Raw genomic sequence first — 22,901 nt, forward strand, 5'->3', positions numbered from 1 at the left:
GTCCGGAATTGAACTGGATGAAGACGACAGTTGTTTGGATACCGTCTGGTTCGATCCCAGACAAAGACAGCAGAGATGCTTGTGGATACCGTCCAGTTGGATTCTGGATGAAGACGACTGATTTGTAAGATACCGTCCGGTTGGGTAAAGGTGCGGTTGCCCGTGTTTGTGTGTGTGAGAGTGTAACTGAGACTTCTAAAGTCAGCGTGGAGGTCTTTTTGTTTTCTCACCGGTTCTAATCTCCTGTGGGGGGGCTGGGCCGGTGAAGGGAGTGATATGCGGGTGGGTGATAAGTCCTAAACCCCCTGCAAGACACTCTCACTGGGGGCAACCAAGGGCTGTGGGAATTGCCACTAGTAAAATTCCCAGATGGGTCAGATAAAATCAAAGACCAAGGACCAGAAAGGGAGCAAATTACCAGATATATGACCAAAAAGTCCATTATGAATAATGATTAGAAATTGGAACAATAGGGGCCCCAGAAAATTAAAGAGTAAATTGAAAATGATCCTGTATTTTATGATAGAATGACCAAAAGAACCCTTAAGACCCCATGTATTTTGATCCACGGAGGACGGGGTCTGTCAGGCTTTGAACATTAATAGTAGAATACCCGTGGATCCGGAAAAGAGCAAGCTGAAACATTGGAATTAGAAACTAGAGAGCAATTGATTAAGAATGAATATGTGCTACATTTGTGCCTGTGCTGCACCAGATAACAGGAGCCTCTCGGACCCCGAGAACCAGATCAAAAACAACCTCATGGTACAGACTTTAATTAAGGGGTCTGAGATAAGGAGGACTGTTCACAAAGGGACACGTTAGGAATATGTATATGTATAGGAATGTTCATGTATATGTAACTCTTTACTAAAGCAATTTGCCACATTAGGAGTGCACGACTTTGGTGGGACTACCTGCCCCGTGCTGCATGGAACTGAGTAAACATACCTACTTTACAATCTTACTGATTGTGGAGTCAGCTTTCTGTGAGTCATTTTGGTGAGCCAGGCAGGAGACACTCTGCTCGGCTGTGGGATCGGCTGCAGCGTGGACGCCCCTAGGCGCACCCGGAGCGTTTTGCTCGGAGGGGACTCCACTCTCAGCTGCTCACCGCAGGAGCAAAGATCTCCTGAAACTGCAGATAAACGGTATGTTTTCAGCTGCTGGAGGGATACTAACTGGAGTGTTAATAATTGTATGTGTTTTTGTGTATGTATTTTGTGTTGACATTTTGTATATTGTAATATTTGCATATTGTATGTATTTTGTGTTGAAAGTATTTGTGTAAGTGTAAGGGTTTGAAACAAAGTGTTACAAGTCACTTCACAAAGAACACAGTCAGAGACAATACTTATTTGGTTGGTTATCATTCTAAATTATATTCCTGTGGTATGAATGAGATGTGCTGGAGGCCTCCGTGTGCGATTGTGCTGTGTGAGTGAGACGCAGCGTTGCTGCAAAGCGAGTGCAGAGTTCCGATCCGTTGTTCCGTACTCTCCGCAAGGGGAGTGGGCAGAGACGAACGAAGTGCTTGACAGACTGAAAAGAAGTGCTGTTTTATCCAAGTTTTGAGTGGTGGTGCCTAATATATGGGCCCGGTGTATCTTGTGTATCCTATTTTTGCTCTTAAATGTTTTGACTGTGACAAGAAAAAGGCAGGAGCATGATATGACATGCTTCCTGCAACATATGAGGCCCGCACAGGCCGAGACCTGGACTCGCTGAGACCTGAACAGGCCGAGAGACCGGAGCGGCGCCGAGAGACTGGAGCAGCGCTGGGAGACCAGAGAAACTACGGAGGTACTACCGCTGGACGGAGAGAGCCCTGGGACGCTGCAGAGCCACGGACGGCTCTGAGAGACCTGACAGAAGCTGTAAAACGCGGGGAAATTGAAGTAATTGCGGAACATCCGAAATCGAGTTGCTACGGGAGATCAGAGGCGTCAGTGGACACCGGCAGTCGACTCTCACCGTGAGGAGAGTTGGCACAGAGCAGAGGGGCGGACATCAGGACCCTGCAGCCTGTCTGATGTGACCATGGAGGCAGCGGCAGCAGCGGCTGTGCTGCTTCACTCTAGCATTCTTTTTATAAAAGGTTTATCTTGCAATGCAAAAAAGACTATTAGTCCCCAGATCAGTGTTATAACCATTACTAATGACGACTTAGCTCTATTGCAGGGCAGGAGCGCAGAGACACAGATTACACTGCCAAATGACCACTGGCAGGCTCTTTCACAAACCTAAGGTTGCAGCTGGCACTGCCTGCAGCCGTATAGCAGACGTTACACTCTCTTTCCTAACTAGTAATCATATGTCTCATCCATTTGTGGTGAATGGCCAGTGGCAAAAAGAAAAGGGGGAGAGTAAGGGGTGACAAAGACAGAAACGGTACAAGGAGGATGCCACTGACACTAACAGCATGGGTAATAGGAGTAGTGTAAGTGACACAGGTGACGGTGCAGGGCACTCTGCCTGCTGCTCGCCTTCGCCTGACTGTGCACTGCTGCTGACAGTGCTAGAGTAAAATGTGAAGACTGCTCAGATGGCAGTGATGAGAGTGCTTGTGTGAAGAAGATGTGTGCTGAATCTGACTTTGTGTGCAACAATGGTCAGTGTGTGCCAAACAGATGGCAGTGTGATGGGGATCCGGAAAAGATGAAGAGAATTGTGGCGATGTGACAGAGATCCTTATTGTAAGGATGGAAGTGATGAAATTAACTGCCCTTCCTGGACCTGCAGGCCAGACCAGTTCAGATGTGAAGATGGGAACTGTGTCCATAGGAGTAGGCAGTGCAGTGGTGTGAGAGACTGTCTGGATGGCACTGATGAAGCAAAATGTAACAATGTTATTCAGTGCTCTGGACCTGGCAAATTCAAGTGCAGAAGTGGAGAATGCATAGATATCAATAAAGTGTGTAACCAGCAGAGAGACTGCAAGGACTGGGGTGATGAGCCCCTAAAGGAATGCAACATAAATGAATGTGACTGTCCAGCTGGGAAACTGTGGAGATAGTGATGAATGCCAAAACCCTGGTATCTGTAGTCAAATCTGTATCAACCTGAAAGGCTATCAGATGAATCCTGCTACAGGAACCTGGAAAGGGCCATACGGCAAAGCAAATTAGATAACTGTTATTAAACTTGTCAGAAGATAAAAAGGAAAGTGTTTCAACAAGCAGCCATGGGAGGGAAGAATCACTGAACCCTCGATGTGCGGGACTGTACCTTGTTTTACTGACTACTGAAACAGCTGTGAGAACTGCAGAAAGGGATCCACGCATCCAGAATAAAAGGACCAGTAACTACTGAAACTTGGAGGGTTGAGTCCGCTCCTGGGAAACTGAAACTCAAGCTAAGGGAGAACTAATATTCTAGCAACGAGGCTCTGCATGAATTAAGGATGCCAGATAAAGGGGACAAGCCTAAAGGGAGAAAAGGGAGAAGGCAAGACCGGGGCAGGACCCTCCACTGCGGTGTGTATGGTCTACCGAGGGAGGCAACCCCTATGGGTATTTACTGCCGAGTGAGAGGGCCTCGACCGGACTTCTCCCACACTAAGATCAGGTTGTCCTGAGAAAATAACATAAAAAACCTCTTTTTTAAACCTATATAAAATTGTGATCATTTTACAGGAGCTGGATCACCCTGACAGGCTGAACGGTAACACAAGCCTGAATTGACCCTGAAAGCGGGCCTAACTCCTTGACGGAAGGCGTTTGCCTATTATGATCCAGATACGTGGGCAGAAGACAGATCCTGGGACTATAGGACCCCAGTATATATACTTAATAGAATAATTAGGTTATTAGCTGTAATAGAAATAGTTATAAATGATGAGAACTGCTTTGTATCAAAATTGCCTATCTTTGGATTATTTACTAGCACAAGAAGGAGAAATCTATGGAAAATTTAGCTTTAGTAATTGCTGTTTAAAGATTGCTAAAAAGGGTGTTTCTTCCTAGTAACTGATAGAATGTTATGTTCTGGTTTAGGATGAGAAGAATGTTAATAATATGCTGATGTTTTAATTGTTTTTAATTGCTACAGAGCAGTGCTTACACCAAGCCAAGGACCAAGCCAAATTCAGCTTCTCACTGTCCTGTCAGTAGGCAGGCTGGGAGGAGGGCCGGACTGCTTGGGGTTAGGTTGGGCATCGGACAGCAGGTGGTGAGCAATTGCATTGTGCATCACTTGTTTCGTACACATTATTACTAGTAGTACTATTATCATCATTATTGTTATTATTATTGTTATTATTTTCTTGTTTTTATCTCAACTCACAGGCTTCACTTTCCCATTTCTCTCTCTCATCCCAGAGAAGGAGGGGGGAGGTGAGCAAGCAAACACAAACCTGGAAGGATATGGAATGGGATTTATTTTCATGGCTGCCTGGTGGACCATGGGTTAAAAGGGTGTTATTTTTGTTGTTATGTGGTGTAATGATGTTATTGTTTATACCTTGTATGATGCCTTGTCTTACATTATTAATACACCGGGTGATAAATAGTACATTTGTAATAACTTCATTAAAAAAGGAAGGGGATATGTCAATTATGATGTTTAAGAATTGGACCCTCCAAGAACGGACTGATGAAATCCAGTTATTAACAACAGAAGTGACACGAATTGTTGATATTAAAAAGAAGATAAGGGATTGTGAGGAATGTTTTAACAATTCGTGTCCATAAAGAACAATTCTGTTTGAATCCTGTCTGCCTCTGGGCCCTGCACTGGCAATTTAATTCTTGAACCACAGATGCAGTGTGTCCCAGTCTCCCCCTCATTCTAGTCAATTTATCACTTCTTAAATTTATGAACCTGTTTGCTTTTGTTATTCCGGACTTCTATTTCTAACACTGCTATAGATGTGTCTGTGAATGGCTGGGGAAGAATGTTTTAATTACTCGTGTGCCTGGGAGTTTCAGAACAACTGATAACAACTAGTGACTGTTATGGGATACTATGCGGATCTTTGGTATCTGGTTAGGGGGGGCCGAGAGAGAAAGAGGAAGGAGAAAGAAGCTGAAGGACGGCTGGGAGACAAGACTTGAAGAGGATGTTCTATAAACTTGGCATGGTGCCCAGGAAGTACAAAGGGGGAGAGGAAGACTACGAGCCTTCAGCATGAAAGACCCCTAGAGACCCCCAGAAGAGACCCCAGAGGAGACTGCGCATGCTCCAGTAGGAGGGACTGCACCCCAGAAGCTAATTTTAATAATCTATTTTTTTTAGAAGTAGTAATGAATATGTATTAGTCTAGGAGCATAAAAATCAGCTGCTTGATGTAACTGGTATGCGTCCTGGTGGAGCGGAGACTCCCGGTGCACCCAGCGCTGTTTGCTTACCTCTATTCCTTTATATTCTCTCAATAAATCCTTTTTTTTTATGTAATCCTAATTTGAATCCTGAGCCATTTATAACAATTTTCAATATACAGAATTGTTAATTTTATTGAACAAGTTTTCCAGTTTTCAAGCAGTGACCTTGCAAACAGTTCAGGTAATCGGTGACCCTTAAAAGCACAAGCCAGTGTTTTCAAAACAAAACAAATCTCCTACTTAAATATCTCTTTACTAGTGATCTTCTAAGAGGTTAATTACTAACCACCGTTTGCTGCTTATGTTACCATCCTCATCCTCCATCCTTCACTCCTTATCTCTTCTTCTCTTAAACTTCACGTTGCCACTGTTGTTTTCAACCTTTCCTCTTGGATGGATGGAACAACATGAAACAACTTTTCTAGCCAGAATAGAATAATTTCTGAATTTTATTTATGTGTTAGCATTCTTCATTCTGGTTGTGTCAGTGGTCCGCTGACTTAACTGACCAGCAGCCTGCATTCCCTGCCACCAGCCCCTAACCACCCCCCCAGAACAGAAGAACTGAGCAACCATTCTGGAAGGTTCTGGTGGTGAATGTTGTCATGAATATATGAATGTTCTTTACCCTCTTCCAGTCTTAATCCTATTTGTACTTTTTTTCCTTTTTTTTTAATAACCTCATTGGAAGAAGTAGCTCTATACATTTGTACGGGGTCACAGCGGCTGCTGCTCAGCAGGCATTGATCTATGGAGGATGGCACTGTTAGCCCACCGTGTTGCTGGAGGGCAGCCACTAAGCGATGACCTATGAATGACATCACAACCAGGTGATTGTGATGACCCATGGTGGCAGAGACCAAACTGTCCTTCAAGAAGGCCCCAGGCTCACTGCACCGTCCGGTGCTGAGGGGTCTTCATCTCCTCCCTCCCAGCTGGGCATGGTTGTCTTCTGCTGAGGTACCCCGGTACCACAGGGCACTGACCATAGCATCTGCCTGGGAGGGGAAGTACCCGTACTCTGAGATGGAGAACAGGAGCGTGCTCCTCCCCGATCTTCTTTCTGAGGACTTCACCTGGGACAGCCAGATCCCCAGGCTTATCGTGGGAGTGCTGTTCTTAGCGGATTTTTCAGGTGGGTTGGGCACGGTAGAGCCTCCCCGGAAACGAGCCATTGGGACACACCAGGCCCTCGGGGGCCCTGGCCCGTAGATGGCACAGCTATCTTGTCGCTCTTGAGGACTCCTGCTGTGATGGCTAAAGAGAGCACGGATTGGCTTCTCTTGCGATGCAGCGACTGACAGGCGCTTAGGCTTGGCAGCATGGGACTGGCTGCCAGGCCCTGTGGCCCACGTAGACATGTCCTGATTTCTGCCTGTTCTTCCTGCAGGTTTCACTTCTTTGTCAGAGAAGTGTGTCCAGCAGAGCGGCACAGACAGAGGTGCTGACGAGCTGGCACAAACACTCAATGACTACATGAGCGACGTTTTGGAGGGTAAGAGCCATGCTGCCAGGCTGTTGTATATGGGGCCCTGAGGTTGCTTGCGGAGGGCAGAGGCAGCCTTGCTGCACCAGCTGCTCCTGCCTCCTTGGAAGGGCTGTGGAGCTCACTGTGGCCTGGGGGGACAGTGCGAGCCGTGGGGCTCCCGTGGCAAGGGAGGAGCGCAGCAGGTCTCTTCTGCTGCCCACTGTGATGAGGGAGGCCCCAGCGGACTGCAGGCTGGCAGACGTGCCTCCAGGCAACAGGAAGGGCTGGAAGGACTTTCCAGGGAATTACAGGCCCGTCAGCCTGATGTCAGTATCAGGGCAGGTTACGGAGCAGGTGATCCTGAGTGCTGTGACATGGCACATGCCTGCAATGGAGGGATCAGAAGCAGCTGGCGTGGGATTTTGAAGGCTAGGTGCCTCCTGACTACCCTGATGTCCTACGACAAGGTGACCCACTTGGTAGAGGAGGGAGAGGCTCTGGTCATTGTCTGCCTGGCTTTTTATAAAGCGTTTGACACTGCTGCCCACAGTATTCTCCCAGAGAGACTGGCTGCTCAGGGCTTGGGCAGACATACTGTTTGCTGGGTAAAGAAGTGGCTGGACGGCTGGGCTCAAGGAGTCCTAGCAAGCGGAGTTCAATCCAGGTTCAATCCAGTTGGTGTCTGGACACCAGTGGCCTTCTCCAGGGCACTCTACCAGGGCCTTTTTTGTTTAACATTTTCATCAGTGACCAGGAGGGAGGAGGGGATTGAATGCACCCTCCATCAGTAAGTTTGCAGACAATTCCAAGTTAGGCGGGACGGTTGACTGGCTTGAGGGTGGGAAGGCTTTGCTGAGGTAGGCTGGGCCAAGTCCAGTCACATGCCACTGAACCAGGCTAAGTGGTGGGTCCTGCGCTTGGCGCACAGCAACCTAATGCAGCCACATAGGCCTGGGGGAAGGGTGGCTGGAAATGTGCCCAGTAGAAAAGGATGTGGGGTTGCTGCTTGGCGGCCAGCTGAACATGTGCAAGCAGCGTGCCCAGGTCTCTAGAAAGGCCGATGGCATTCTGGCCTGCATGAGAACTAGTGTGGCCAGCAGGGCTAGGGAAGTGATAGCTCTTGGACACGGCAGTGGTGAGCCCACACCTCGAATATTGCATTCAGTTCGGGGCCCCTGACCACGAGAAGGATGTCTGAGTTGCTTGCGTGTGTACAGAGAAGATCATCAAAGCTGCTGAAGGGTCTAGAAAACAAGAGTTACGAGGAGCAGCTGAGGGCATTGTGGTTGTTTAGTCTGGAGAAGAGGAGGCTGAGGGGAGACCTCATTGCGCTTCCCACCTCCCTGCAAGGAGGCTGCAGCGCAGAGGCAGTCGGTCTCTTTTCTCAGGTGACAAGAGAGAGGCCATGAGGAAAGGCTCTCGATTTGGGGCAGGCTGTGCTTGGGTTGGGTACTGGGAAGAATTTCTTCAAGGAGGTTGTGGTTGAGCACTGGAGCAGCCTGCCCAGTTAAGCGATGGAGTCCCAGTCCCTGCAGCTATTTAAGAGATGTGTGGACATGGCACTAAGGTAGATGGTTTAGTGATGGGGACTCAGTAGGCTAGGTGGATGGTCGGACTTGATGATCTTGAAGGCCTTTTCCAGCCTAGATCATTCTCTGATCGTATGAGCAAGGGGACACCTGCTTTCTCAGCATCTGTCTCTGTGCTTGCAGAGAGACCGTTCCAGTTCCACGATGGAACACCGCTTTGGTGCCATTAGGACCGCAGGCAGGCTGGGGGCATCCAGTGAGTGCCAGCGTGCCAGTGACCTAGGGAGGCTCGCACTGACATCTGTGTGTGGCCCTCCTGAGCCCCTTATCCTGGGGGACGTCTCTGACCGTGAGCATGTGGTGGCCACCACTTTGGCAGCATTTGCAAGTGTCCCCGCTCAGAGATCTTCACCAGGCGTCTGGACGTGGCCCCGGGCAGGTGGCTCTGAGTGGCTCGGCTTGAGTGGAGATGGGGTGCGGGACTGGAGCAGATACTCTCCAGAGGTGCCTTCCAGCTTGCACCGTACTGTGCTTGTGTGGCCTCCCAACTCGCTGTACAGGGGCCAGGGCTGTGGCTACAGGTGGCTTGCCCCACGGATTCCGGAAGAAGGTGCCCCATAACTCTGCCTTCCCTTCTTTCTCCACAGTTGTGCTGGATTTTGGAGGAGACATCCTGAAGTTTGGAGGTATGTCCTTAGGAGGAGGCTGCTTCCATGTCCTGCTGCTGTGCAGTGTTTCCCGCGGGAGCCGCTTGCTCTGTGCTCTGGCCTGATGGAGCAGCTCTCTGGCCACGCAGCAATCCCTCCGGTGGTGTCCCTGGGCTGCTGCAGCTGCGGAGGAGTGCTGGGCAGAGGGTCCCCCCGCCACCCACCCTCTTGCCCTGCTGCCCTGGCTGGTGCTGTGGCTGGTCTGGCAGAGGGGAGGGGTCCCTGTGGCCAGGGTGCTGTCCTTCAGGAGGATGCCCTCCCACAAGCCCGTCCTCCTCTGCACGCCGGCTGGCCACTTGCTGCTGTCCCTCAGGAGAGCCTTCCCCTTCCCCTCACTTTCCCCAGGGGATGCTGTGCTGGTGCTGTGGAGAGCATCAGAAGCTCAGCTGCCTCAGACCATCAGCCTGGTGCTGCAGTGTTGCCAACAAATCCAGAAGAAGCATGGCAGTCGTGACACACACGTGGGTCAGAAGCTCCACCTGAAGATAGGTATGGGCGCTGCAGGGTCAGCTGTGCCACGTGCACAGCCCTGGCACTCTCCAGTGCTGCTGACTGCTTCTGCTCCCCGGTGTCAATGCTGCTTCTTGCTCTCTCCCCAGGGATCTCCGCAGGGCAAATGACCGTACTGGCTGCTGGAGACAGGTACCATCAGCAGTACTTCATCTGCAGCCAGGCCCTGGAGGAAGTTATGAATGCCCAAAACCTTGCGGTTAAAAGTGAAGTGATTGTCTCGCCCACCTGCTGGAAGCTGTGTGAGCAGGAAAAGATCCAGACCAGGCTTCTTGGTGGCAAACGGGTTCTGAAGGTAGGTGGACGGGTTGGCCTCTAGAGCCTCTCTGAAGACCTGCACCTGAGAGGGAAGGAGGCAGGTGCCAGAAGGCTGAGGCGCTGGACGTGGAGAGAGTTGTAGCTGTAAGGGTTGGTAGAGAGCTGAAGCAGTTGCCCTTCCACCTCAGGGGTAGCTCTGGGTAGTGCTTGCTTGGTGTGACTGGCCGAGGGAAGCACAGGAAGGGTGTGGGCCCCACCAGCAATGTCCCCCGTGGGTCGCGCAGCTGTCCTGGAGAGCTGGGGCATGCTTGGGTGATGCCTGCGTGGCTCTGGTCCTTCTGAAGAGGCACTTCTGTCCCAGCTGAAAATCCAGAGAGGTGGGCTTGCTGCACCAAGAGGTTCTGCCCTTCTCTGGAAAGTGAGAGTGGAGGGGCGGGCTGTGTCTCCCGGGGCTCCTTGGGGAGGCCAGTGGCAGTACTTTTGTTCTGCGTGTCTGCAGGTTCAGAGGATGGAGCACATGTCTGGATCAGAACACCAAGATGCTGCAGGCCAGTTTGAGCAACACGCGAAGATGCAGCGTTTGGAAAGGATAGGTGAGTCCCTGCTTCACCGTGTTCTGAGACTGGCTGGAAAAATGGGGCCTGCCTGCTTCAGAGTTCCAGGGAGGAACTCCCCCTGCCCTCTTCCACCTTTCAGTCAGCATTCGTGCCTTTGTCCCTCCTGTGCTTCAGCTGAGGCTGTCGCTGCCATCCCCTCCTTCCAGGGGATGGCTCTGGCCAAGCAGCTGCAGAGGGGAGCAGGAGGAAACGCCAAAGAATCTTTGCTCTGCTTTGCCCAGTGCCAGCCCCGTCTTTCAACCCCCTTCTAGTCCCGTCCTACCAGTGAAGGCCTGCGTTTGCTTCCCTTAGGGCACCTAAGGCCAGCTTTTCTCGTGTCCAATGGTCCTAAAGTGGCAGCAGAGATGCAGAAGTACATACCAGCAGCTCCTCTCAGGAAGGTAAGGCCACTGCTGCTGGAGGCTGCATTTTGGGAGGGCAGAAGACGGTGTGCATTGCATGGGTGGAGCTCTCGTGAAAACAGACAAATGGAAGAAAAAGCACCCTGGGGCGGGAACCCAGGGGACCTGATGCCAGGCTTACTGGTGCTGCACGTGCCAGGCAACTGCCCATTTTGTGCTGCTCCTCAAAGAGGCACGGGTGGCAGGAGGTGGACTTGCCTCTGTCTTTTCCATGACTCTTGCTCTGGACGTGCTGTGGGCACGAGGCAAGGACAAGGGGGCGAGTCTGCTCAAGTCCCTGGGACGTGCCAGAGGGTCGCCCCTCGCATCTGTACTTGCCACAAGATGCAGTGTTGCTGGAACATTCCCCTCTGTCGTTTGTGCTATGACTCTGCTATGACCTGCCTGCCGCAGGCTGGCCTGCGATTGGCACCGAGCAGGGGACTTACCCTTCCTCCAGTAGTACCTGGTATTGCCAAGATGCCTGCTCTCCCTCGGTACGTGGCACGGGCCCAGAGGAACCGCCGGGAGAACAGGCTGGCAAAGCTGTCGTGCTCTTCACTTCCAGCTGGACGTGGATATGCCGCTGCACCTGTGGTCTGAGCTACGGCCAGTCACCAGCCTCTTTATCCAGCTGCAGTTTTCTGCAGAGGCCAGGTTACTGGATCTTCAGAGGGGCCTCCGTGATGCCAACAGGATGATTTCAACAATCATCAGTCCTCACGGGGGTGAAATCAACAAAAGCCTTCTGTTTGATAAGGTGAGCGTGGGGGAGCAATCCCACCCCCAGAGGGTGGCCTGTGTCTGTTTAGTGGAGAGGGACTGAGGAGCAGCTCTGCCTTGCTGGTGGGATCAGTCCTCTGTGGCTTTGTGTTGACCTGCAGCTCTACTGGTCTCCCTGGCGACTGCAACGGAACGGCATTAGCTGCTGGCCATAGGCACTGTAACCAGATGTGTTGCATCTGTCCTCTGCAGGGCTGTACATTCCTCTGTGTGTTCGGAATGTCTGGAGCAAAGCTGCGTGACGAGAGCACCCGTGCCTTGGACAGCGCTCTTCAGATCTTCAGCACGTGCTCCAGATCATTGAGGAAACTTGAGTGAGTGTGTGGCGGTGTTGCAGGGCATGCGTGCTGCCTGGGACAGCGCAAGGGGGCTGACCAGCAAGAGACGTGGCCTCCTGGCTTGGCCTCCTTTGTCCCTGGCAGGATTGAGGCAGCACCCTGAGAGGCAGCAGGTGGCCCCTGGGCTTAGCTCACTGCAGCCAGGCGCAGTCCCTCCAAGCACAGCCTGCCAGGAACAGGGTTCTGGCCTAATCTCAAAGTCGCTGGCATTGTAGGTGCTCTGTGGGTAGCACCTGCTTTCCTCCACTAGTGAGAGGGGCTGTGGCCTGCTGCAGGTCATAGCCATCGGGCCTCAGGGGAAGGGTCCAAGTCGTCTTGCGTGCACCCTCCCCAGGTCCCTTGTGTGTGGTGTCCTGAGCTCTCCAAGTCCCCGAGGCACACACCGGCTGTGGGACAGCAGGTGTCCCTGGTTGGTGCCAAGGGGAGACGTGGGAAGTGGCAGAGCGGGGCGAGCAGGACTGCGCCTGGGGCACCACTGAATTTGCACTTCTCTCCCTGTGTGCCAGGGCAATGTCTATTGGGGTCACCAGCGGGACGATGTTCTACGGCCTCTGTGGCCATCCGGAGAGGGCTGAACATACAGGTACCGCACCTTAGTCTGAAGAGTGGGAGGCTGGCGTGGGTGTGCTTAAGCACACCTGTCACACACACATCAGTCATGAAGAGATGGGAAGGCTGGGGCAAGCACATATGCTACAGCCTGCCGAGAGCGGCCCAGATGTCACAGGTCTCGACCTGAGGTGGGAGAATGGGCTCAGAGACTTGCGGTTCCCGCTGGGTCAGCTTGCCCTGCTGCGGGGTTGACCTGTGCCTGAGGGTGTAGTCCCAAAGCTGGGAAAAACAAGGAAACCTTGAAGAATATAGAGAGTCCTGTAGCTTGTGTAGTATTTCTATAGCTTGTATAGTCTTTTAGGTGAGAGAATAAGGGAACAGAGAGACAGGTAGCCTTGAGCTAGCAGCAGCAAGGGAGATAAGGGACAAAAGGTGAAAACAAGGAGGAGAACAACAGCTCCAGACTAATCTGTAGTAACCTTTTGCTCATTAAGGGTCATAAACGTATTAAAAATCGTACCCATCAAAATGCTAACGTATGCTAATGTGGGATTTGATGTGTCCCCACTTCCCCAGCCCCCACTCTTTCTCTGTAATGTGCAAACTCAGGAGACATAAGTTAGGTGAGCTGTAATAGCCAATCAGAAGTACCCAAAGAGATAGCTTTCACAAGTTTGCTGTGTACAAGTAACGGTGATTCAAGTCAGAGGTGTGCTGGCTTTGCGGAAGATCGCCAGGCACCTGACTCTGCAGAGTTATATAATAAAATATTTAATTATATAATATATATATATTTATATAATGAATTAATTAAAAGATCTTTGCTGTGTGTGCTCATTGGTGCAGTGCACTAGGCATGCACCTATGGACAGCAAGGGGAAGTAGCCCTTGGCCTTAAAGGGTGGGGCAAGGCTGCTTTCCTAACCATGTCAATGTGTTCTCTCTCCACGGCAGTGATTGGCCATAAGGTGAATTTGGGTGCCCGCTTGATGGTGCACTACCCCAGGCTGGTGTCCTGTGATGAAGACACCTACAAGGCCTCTCGCCTGCCCAGTTACCTCTTCAAGGAGTTGCCGAAGACAAAGTTGAAAGGTGTTACAGATCCCGGCGCTATCTATCAATATGTGGGGATCACCGACAAGTGGTGAGTGTCTTCCGAGCCATCTGGATGGGGCCACAAGGGGAAGCCAAGGGTGCAACCTTGACCGGTAAAGAGGAGCTGTGCAGCAAGAGACCAGCCTGGCCTCCCACAGACATCCCTTCCCTGTGGCCAAGAAGATCCAAAGGCCTGGCATGGGTCTGCTTTGTGCCTTTCTGCCCTTGTGTCTCCTGCTGCTAAGAGAGCTGCGAGTGACGCCAGTGGGGTGCAGAAGGTTGTCCTGGCTTTGGAGACGCACGCTAGCCATGCAGGCTTTGTCCAAGCGGCTTTCCGCTGGGCTCCCTCCCTGCCCTGTGTTTGCTCCACTATGTGCAAGGCTAAGGCAGAGGTCATTCTGATGCAAGGAGGAATTTTTTCCCAGCTCCTTCTGCGCAGGAAGCTTTGGGTCAGTCATGTCGCCTTGGGGAAAGGTGGGCCACTGGGCCACTCTTCCTCCTGTCTGCCTGCTCAGTTCTCAGCTGTCCCTCCAGGCCAGGGTTGGAGGACCTTTTGGATGTTAACGTTGCTGTCTCTTGAAAACTATCAAAAGACTTGAGCCAAAGGTGCCAGGTGCTTGGTGTCCTGAGCCACTAAGTGACACAGGTCCTCCTTTCCAAGAGGCTTCTTTTGCTTGTCCAGGGTGGCAGAGCAGTCTACTAGCCAACAGCACACCCTGGCTTCTTTGCCGCATCTGGGCTTTCTTTGGTTTTGGCCTCTGGCGAGGGACTCCCAACACCTTCTGCTGTCCCGCCATGGCTGCTGGCCTTCTTCGTGCTTGAAACTGTCCTGGCATGTCCACTCGAACGTTGGCCGGGGAGCATGCTCCGGACAGCATGCTGCTGGAAAGAAAAGCAGTTACCTGCGGCGGGTCTCCTCCCCTAACACAGCAGGCTCTATATTCCCTGGCTTCTGAACAACTAAGTGAAACTCATGTTTTGTCTTCTCCCGCTTCTAGCATCTTTGACATGGGTCTTACCAAGAAGAGGTCGGACTATGGCCCCTTGCTGGGTAGGTAGAGAAGTCCTCGCTCTTCAGAACCCCAGCTGCTTCCCTTTGCCCAAAGCAGTGCACCTTGCTGGAGGTTAACCCCGGTAGGCAGCTGAGCCCCACACAGCCGCTCGCTCCCTTCCTCCCTCCTCTAGCCTGCTGGCTGGTGGGGCAGCATGAGAAACTGCAGAGGCCTTGACACTGTGCCAGCACTGCTCGGCAAGAGTTCAGTGTGTTCTCGGCGTTCCTTTGGTGGCAAGTCCACCACATCACAGCACACTCCAAGCTCCTGTGAAGACAAGGAGCTGTATCGCAGCCAAAACCACAACAGGCCCGAAGACGCCACCTTAGCTACAGGGTGCTGGCAAGAGCTCTGGGGCTCAGGGTGCAGTGAGATGTTTGGCATGCCTTTTGGGCGCAGCTGCCTGCAGTGCCTCAAAGTGTGCCCTCCAGTCTTGGGCTGGATCAGTGTGGGGAGCTGCGTCCAGCTGGCTGAATCTCATTGCCTGTGGGAGGAGAAGCGGAGGGGAAAGAGCTCCTAGGAGCTGCGCCGTGTGGCCAGCAGGCAGGCGGCTCTGAGATGAGGGGCTTGGAAGGAGGCCTGGGTGTAGGCAGGCTTGCTGACATGGTGGAGGGAAGCCGCCGTGCCAGCAAAAGGGAATGCTGCCCTGCTTTTCAGCATGCTGCAACAGCTTGTTTCCTGGTTGGTCTTCACAGGTCGGGAGGTGGAGATTGACCTCTTTGAACGCAGCTTGAAGGCCTATGAGACTTTGGGACAGCCGCGCATCCTGGCGTACGCAGGCATTCTGGGCTCTGGAAAGAGCCACTTACTTACTGAGCTGGCCTTTCTGGGCCAGGCCACTGGGCACAGGTAAGTGGGCTTTTTGAGATCCTTCCCATGCCCGTCCCCTGACGTTCGTGGAAGACTGCGATGCCTCTGCCCTGTGCCTGGCCCTCCGCCCACACCCCCGGGACTGTGCACCCTGCGTTCCTTTGCAGTAAGAACCAGGCAGCGTGAGTCTCTAACTCTCCTGTCTTGGCAGGCGTGGGCTACTGGGGGCCTTTTCTGCAGCTCAACTGCCTTTTGCTTTTGCACCGCAGGGTTGTCACCATGGAACTGACCAAGGCCAACATGAGGCAGCCCTTCTCTGCCGTCTGTATGCTGGTGGCCAGGGCCCTGGGACTGCAGGCGGGTGAAACGTGCAAGGACCGGCAGCGCACCCTGCAGGCCAAGCTCCAAGGGGCGATAGAAGAGAGCAGTTACTGCCTCCTCAACAACATTTTCCTCGTCAAGGTGAGAGCGAGAGGGAGGCCTCCTGAGGTAGTCTGGTGGTTGTTTGGGTGTTCTGCTGTGCTGGGAGTTGCAGTGCTCATAGCACCCCGTTCTGATTCCTGGGTCCAGGGAGGCTCCTTGTCTGTGGTGACTTCATGTCCTGTGCATGTGCCAGGTGTCTTGGTCAGCGCCCTGGAAAGGCCAGTGAAGAGAGGCTTGCGCTGACCTCATGCAAAAGCAGAGGCGCTTTGCTCTGCCGTCCAGCTTGGTGGATAGGCATGCCTGGTCCCAGGATGATGTTTCTTTCTGACTCTGCTTTCCTGTCCAGTTTGCCATCTCAGACGAGGTTTGCAAGATGCATGACCTTCAAAGGAAAAGGGAGTTGCAGAAGACTTGTAGGAAAGTGCTACAGAAGGTGAGCGTTCCTCCTTCTACCTGGGTCAGAGAAAGAAAACAACCCTGCCCGCTGCAGGCTCCACATCAGAACAGCCTGAGTGGGCAGCAGGACGATGTGCCAGGGTCACCGCCCTTCAGGGCCCAGGAGCCCCTCCTCCCAGAAGCCCCTCTCATGCCCTCCCCATATGCCTCGTCGTAGCTCGCCTCCTGTTAAGTTGGAGGGTATGTGCCCTGGAGGAGGATTGACGCCTTCTGCATTCCTTTGCCCAAGCTCCCTTCTTCAGAAGGGCAAGTGATGTTCCAGGAGGCCTTAAAGTCTCGCAGAAATGAAAAGCCAGTAAGCTTCTGAAGAGGGAAGCGGCTGGGGAGAGACTTCTGAGTATTCTCCGTCTCCAGAGAGAGAGACTGCATCTCCTCCCCTAGAGGATGCTTGAGAATCCGCCAGACTCCACACAGATCCATCTGCTTTTTTCAGATCCTTGGAGGAGAATTTGGCATATTTGTCATCGACAACGCCCACTTCATTGACCCTGCCTCCTGGACTGTCATGTGGCCCGTGCTCCAAAGCGTCACGCTCTTTATGGTGATGAGCTTAGCTCCTGGCCACGAGAGAACGGAGAGCTTTTTCAAAGCTGCAGCAGACAGCACAACGTCCCAGAGAATCAGCTGTCTTCATCTGGAAGAGCTGAAACCTGCAGCTGTGGTGCAGAAAGTCTGCCAGGACCTTGGAGTGGTCAGCATCCCCAGGGATCTAGCAAGGTATGTTGCAGGCCACGGAGCTCTTCCGGAGGGGTTGGACCTATGCTGCCACGGAAGGAAGTCGCCCCGCAGGAAAGGAAGCACGGGGCCTTCTGGCAGCATCCTTGACTCCAGCAAGGACCTGGGTTTCTCCTTAAGACTCACCACAGCAGGTGTGAGCTAAAAATAGGTAGCTCCCAGGACGCAGCACGTGGGCAGTGACAGCCCTTTGCTGTTGCAGAGGAGGGGGGGCAAGGCAGGGAGGAAAAGGGAGAGAAGAGGAGAGAGGAGAGCAGAGGGAGATGGGTACCCAAGCCTCAGCGTGGCTGAGGTGTGAAAAAGGCTTTGACCAATGTAGCCAGGCTGCAGTAGGGATTCCCAGGAGCAGGGGTCCAGCCAGCTGCCAGAGCAGATCTGGGCTCCTGAGGACAGGGAAGATCAGGCTTGCTGTGTTGTGCTTTGGACATTGCCCACGACCATTTCCCCATGGACTCCAGCAAACAGTGTAGGGTCAGGGGTCCCAAACGCCCAAGCCAGTGGGAGGACCGCCCCCTTCTGAAGTGAGCCGTAGCTGTGACAAAGAGGCTGGTTACCCTGTGAGGCCTGAGTGACTCGCCACCTGCCCATCAGAACTGTGTTGCACCATACTTCCCTGGTGTTGGTCACTGCTGGGTCTGCTCCTGCCCAGGTTCCTGATCCAAAGAAGCTCTGGCATCCCATATTACTGTGAGGAACTGCTGCGCTGCCTGCGTCGCAACAACATGCTCTTGTTCAGCACTGGGAGGCAGGACAAAATAGTAGAGGACAACTGGGAGGGCTTGATCGGTAAGCACTCTTGTTGCGGACTGGCTAGATGCTGTTGCACGTCACCCCCCACCCACACACACACACACACACGACCGTGTCCTGTGGCTTTCCAGTGAGTCTGGGCAGAGTCCGATCTGGCAGCAGGACAGAACTTGATCTGGCTGAGGTGTGGGCTCCTGCACACCTTGCTGTCACCTTGGCAAGCCACCAGCTCCCTCGAGAAGAAAGCCCTTCTGCAGGAGAGGGTCAGACCTGGGAAAGTGTAATCCAAAACCAGAAATGCCCGCAAAGGCGCTGGGAACTGAGGAGCTTGGCAGTAACGCAAGAGCAGTAATTGCAAGAGCAATGCCAAGCAGAGTGCTGTTGCCCTGGGGACAGCCTGCATGGGCTTTGCCTTTTGGATTATCACTGGCAATTTCCCTGGCTGTGGGAGGGAGCGCTGTCAAAGGTAGCAACCGCTGCGTTCTGTTGCGGGATATTCGTTCAGTACAGCTGGGCAGCTGGTCCAAAGGCAGAAAAAGAGTTGCAAGGGCAATGCAGACAAAACCATTGCAGTGGAAACCGGTTTGCCCTGCTCACTGACCGCATTCGGTGCGGGCCATGAAGCGCACCCAACCGTGACAGGTTGGACTTGCCCCACCCTGTTCATGCTCTCTCTCTCTCTCTTCCCAGCTTCTGCAGTCGAGGCTTCACCCATTGTCTCAGCCACCTCAAGCTCCAGTGCTGGGAATAACAGTGGCAGGGTCTGCACCGTCAGAGCAGATGTCAGCCTGGAGACCACCGTGCTGCCGGCTGCCTTGAAAGGTGAGGGGCTGAGTTCGCGGCTGTGCTGGGGTCCTTTCCTGGGGTGCATGTGAGAGAGGGGCTGGGCATCAGCATGCTGCAGAAGCACCCTCTCAGCCTGGGGGGCCCTGCCAGGAAGGCGACTCTGGTCTGAGCAGACAGAGCTCTGTGCTTAAGGACACAGATGTCCCCCTCCGGGCTGTGGGCCGGCTGTGAGGCCCACAGCAGTTGTGGGGAGCTCCAAGTCCAGCTCTGAGGTGCTGAAAGCGCTCTCTGCTCTCTGTGTGCGCTGCTGGGCATCAGCCTAGTTCAGCTCCGGTAGGTCGCATCACGGGTCGCATGTACCCGCAGGATCGTGCCCTCCCCATCCGTGGTGGAGGAGCTCTTATCCCTGGGCCTTGTGGCCTGTGGTTGCAAGAGGAGTGGAGCCATCTTGAAGACATTCCCCTGGGCTCCAATTGCCCACCAGGTGCCATCCTGAGGAAGAGAGGCCAAAGTCTACCCTGTTTCCTGTGGTGGAACTGTCCAGTCTCTCCAAGCTCAGGCTCCGGGACACAAAAGAGAGAGACGATTTGCTTCTTCTTGACAGATATTGCACTGGCTGAGCTGGACCAGATCACGCTGCAGAAGCAGATGGTTTTGAAGTTTGCAGCCATCATAGGGCCAGTGTTTACCACCCAGCTGCTGGCTCACATCCTTCCCAGTTGCACCAGGCAGCAGATGAATTATTTGTTGGACATGCTGGTGAGCGACAACATCCTTAAGTGGCTGAAGGACACAGGGGTGCCCAGAGACATCCAAGATGCTCGAGAGGGGCCGGCCACCTCTCAGCAGGCAGGGAGCGGTAAGTGGTGGCAGTAACGTAGACCCAGGAGCGCTGTAGCTGAAGGAGGCCTTCCCCCACCAGCTTTGTGCAGAGGGAAATTCCCAGCGGCTGTTGGGAATGTCTCTACCACTCTGGCTGAGGCCACCATCCGTTGCCTTGCAGGGGTGGAGAGGCCGTCTACAAGCAAGGAGAACACGGAGCAGCAGGCTGGCGTTCTGGCCTTCTGTGCCCCGCTGCTGCAGGAGGCAGCCTACGAGCTGTGGCCCAAGAGACAGAGGGCCAGCACGCAGCGCAAGTGTGCTGCCTTCCTGGAGAAGCACGCGCACAAATGCCGGAGCTGCCACGGAGGGGACTTTGTGGCCTTCCACCGCTTCGCCGTCCCCAGTCCCCAGGATGGGGAAAACTGCCAGGGCTCTGCTGACGAGGATGACTGGCACAGCTGGGAGGCCTTGGTGCTCGCTGGAGAACACCTGAAGAAGGACAGGACTCACATCCCTGAAGGTAGGCTGTGTGCCGTGCAGCGGAGCCCCCTCCCTCTGGAAGTCCAGGCCCATGCAGGCTGGGGCCCACCGGGTCCCCAACACCAGGGATAAGCCAGGGGACAAGGACGATCACCGCAGCTCTTGTGCCCTGGGTCTGCTCGACAGGACCCTTGCAAGCCTGCAGCTCGTAGCCCGGGCTACGTGGGGAGTCCCTTGACACGCTCTCTTCTTCCCAGGTAGTGCAAATGCCCTGCAGCCGCAGCAGGCTTTCTCGGAGGAGGAGTTCAGGTGAGGAGACAAGGTTCTGATGATTGTGGAAACGAGCGAGCTCCAGAGGAGACAGATGGAGCTCTGCCATTTGGCTGCTGGCTGGGACTCCAGCTTTGGGAGGAGGAGGCTGGCTGTGGGGTGGGAGCTGGGATGAGACAGCAGGAAATAGGGGTTTGTTGCTACCCGTAGGGAGAGCAGGGTCATCTCAGGTGATGCTCATCTGCTCTTTGCTCTCTTCTTTTCCTGGCAACCTGCCTCTGACCAGAGCGTCAGAGCGGTTTCCACCAGAGGGCAAATGGACAAGTGCGCAGCCCAGCAGGACCAAAGAGAAGGACGGTGGCGAGTGTTCCTGCAAATGCGAAGCCGTCATTGAATCAGTGCTTATGCCTTTGGCTCGCCACTATGTGGCAACAGGCAATGCTTCCCGAGCCTTCTACTACCTGCTGGAGTGTGCGGCTGCCTACCTGCACGTCTCCAACAGCTACATGGTGAGTGACCCTGCTTGCCAGCACGCATTGCACCTGGAGTCCACTGCAACAGGACACGCCCGCTGAGGGGCCTCCCAAAAGAAACAGTGGGGGCAGAGCCGGACTGTTTCCTGCGCTTTGCCTCTCCCACAGCAAGAGACGCGGGGCACTGAAGCAGGCCCGTCAGCACAAGCTGCAGTACCTGGGAGGCAGTCTGAAGGCTCCCTTGGTGCCTGAGCTCTGAGCCCACGGGGCACTGTGCTAGGGCAGGGATCACATGGGGAGATGCGGGCCCTCCTAAGGCAGGTGCCACAGGAGGCAAGAGGGAAGGGTGGAGCTAGCTGGGGGCTCTGCACCGATGCTCACCTGCTGCCTGTGTGCTTGCTCAAAGGCCCTTATGAAGCTCAACGAAGCGGAGGTCCTGAGGAACTCCATGGGGAAGACAGCAACTGTGTTAGACTGCTTTGAGGAGGCGACCTTCTTCAGCCTCAAAGCGGAGGTAAAGCGGCAGGGTGACGCCCTTCTTGCAGGGGGTGTCCCTGCTATGGCCAGCCCGTTATACATTTCTGCAGCCTCTGCAGGAGGAGAGGCTTGGGAAAGCGGTCCATGTCTGCATGGCTTCCTCTTCCTGTGCAGGTCTGCTGTAATCTAGGACGCGTGGGGCTGGCCAAGAAAACGACCAGGCAGGCGCTGAGCCTTCTGAAAAAGCGATTCCCTCAGACACGCGCCGGAGCCTTTGTCAAGTCTCTGTGGGAAAGGTTTCAGGGTGCTCTTTGTGCCACAAACAGAACACCCTCTCTTCCGCTAGAGGCTCGGTAAGCAGCAGAAGGGAGAGCGTGGGAAAGGAAGAGTATTCTGGTGCCAGGCATTCAGGCCCAGGCCTGCCTGGACTTCAGGCCACGCCTAAGCTGTGCCATAGCTCATTAGCAGGACCGAGGCATTAAGGCACGACATGTGGGTCAAACAGGGGCCAGTGCAGCCTCACGCTGCCCCCCTGTGCAGTCCCTGGGCCTTTGCGTAGAAAGCAGCTTGTGCCGAGGGATGCACCTGCTGGCACGTTTCGGATGAGGCTGGGGTGGCTGGGAACAGAGAAGAGATGTGAACAGGGAGGACGGGCTTAACAGGGGAAGGAAGGCAGTGACCTCAAGGGATGGGATGGGGTTGGGTTAAGGTTGGGGGGGAAGGGCGTGATGAGGAGAAGGCTCAGAGTTGCGATAGTCCTTCTGCTGGTGCCTGGCATCACTTCCCCCCCCCCCCCCCCATGCTGTAGTGCCAGCACACCCTCTGTAGCGGTTGGCTGCCCCTGGCAGCACTTCTTCATTTGCCCACTTCCGTGCCGGCAGCCCTTCCAGCACCAGCTCCCTTCCTCTGAGGAGGTGTACGTGTCTCAGCTGCCACCCCACTTTCCCCTGCCCAGTCTGGTTTGGTGCTCTACAGCCGCGCCTCTGGGCTCAGCAGTTTCTCTTGTGTGTCAGGAGGAAGAAGCTAGCCTGGATGCTTCAGCAGACCCGCTGCCTCTCCTTACTGGGGCACCTCTACAGCCTGGAGGGCACATCAGCAGGACGGAGGTTCTCCCGCCTGGCAGCTCGCATGAAAGCCAACGTGGACAGGAGAATGGACTCCTCTCAGGAAGAAGACTCCCACCCCGACAACTGACTTTCCATCCCTGCTTTTCTCAGTGTGTCTTAGTAAAACATCTGTTCTCTTATGGTGGTGGTTGTCAGGCCTTGCCAGGGAAGGTTCAGGTTGGAAATAAGAAGCAAGTTCTTCTCAGAAAAGGAGAGCTTGCTCCCCCAGCAAGAGACGCGGGGCACTGAAGCAGGCCCGTCAGCACAAGCTGCCTTACCAGGGAGGCGGTCTGAAGGCTCCCTCGGAACCTGTGTGGGCACCTGGAGAGAGACAGCATGGGCAGTTTGGGACGGTGGAAGCTGCCATAGTGCAGAGCGAGCAGAGGAGGGGAGGGCCACGGTGGGGGGGCGTTCCAGAGTCCCCGCAGGGTCAGGTGGGCTGCTCCGTCCCGAGGCGTGCTGGGAGCTGTAGTTCTGCGGTGCCAGGCGGCCACATGGGCTCCGGGGTGCTGGCCCAGGTCCTTGCTGCGCTTGATCGTTGGGCTGCTCCTCGTTGTGAAACATGGGATTAGAAATTAGAGAGCGATGGATTAAGAATGAATATGTAGGCAACACTCCTTGCTTCATATGTGCTACTGAGATGGGGAAGATGCTAAAACTTCTCCGAATTAATATTTACAGAATCGCAGAATTTCTAGGTTGG

General features: G+C 53.9%; 1 protein-coding gene across 1 annotated transcript; it reads left to right on the forward strand.

Annotated features, from left to right (window-relative positions):
- Positions 1-6,347: 6,347 nt before the first annotated feature.
- Positions 6,348-21,374, forward strand: LOC311221556 (adenylate cyclase type 10-like; the record flags this gene model as incomplete). Its single annotated transcript, XM_084305613.1, has 24 exons — positions 6,348-6,456; positions 6,712-6,816; positions 8,966-9,004; positions 9,371-9,514; positions 9,625-9,830; positions 10,293-10,386; positions 10,702-10,790; positions 11,359-11,550; positions 11,766-11,887; positions 12,418-12,494; positions 13,418-13,607; positions 14,557-14,609; positions 15,306-15,459; positions 15,690-15,882; positions 16,190-16,276; positions 16,733-17,016; positions 17,684-17,820; positions 18,475-18,606; positions 19,175-19,429; positions 19,574-19,912; positions 20,130-20,181; positions 20,429-20,651; positions 21,022-21,129; positions 21,267-21,374. Coding segments are annotated over 24 exons (3,492 nt in total), but the record flags the coding sequence as incomplete, so codon positions are not given.
- Positions 21,375-22,901: the final 1,527 nt, after the last annotated feature.

Source organism: Netta rufina, assembly GCF_964035555.1.
Source record: "Netta rufina genome assembly, chromosome: Z".
NCBI lineage: Eukaryota > Metazoa > Chordata > Aves > Anseriformes > Anatidae > Netta > Netta rufina.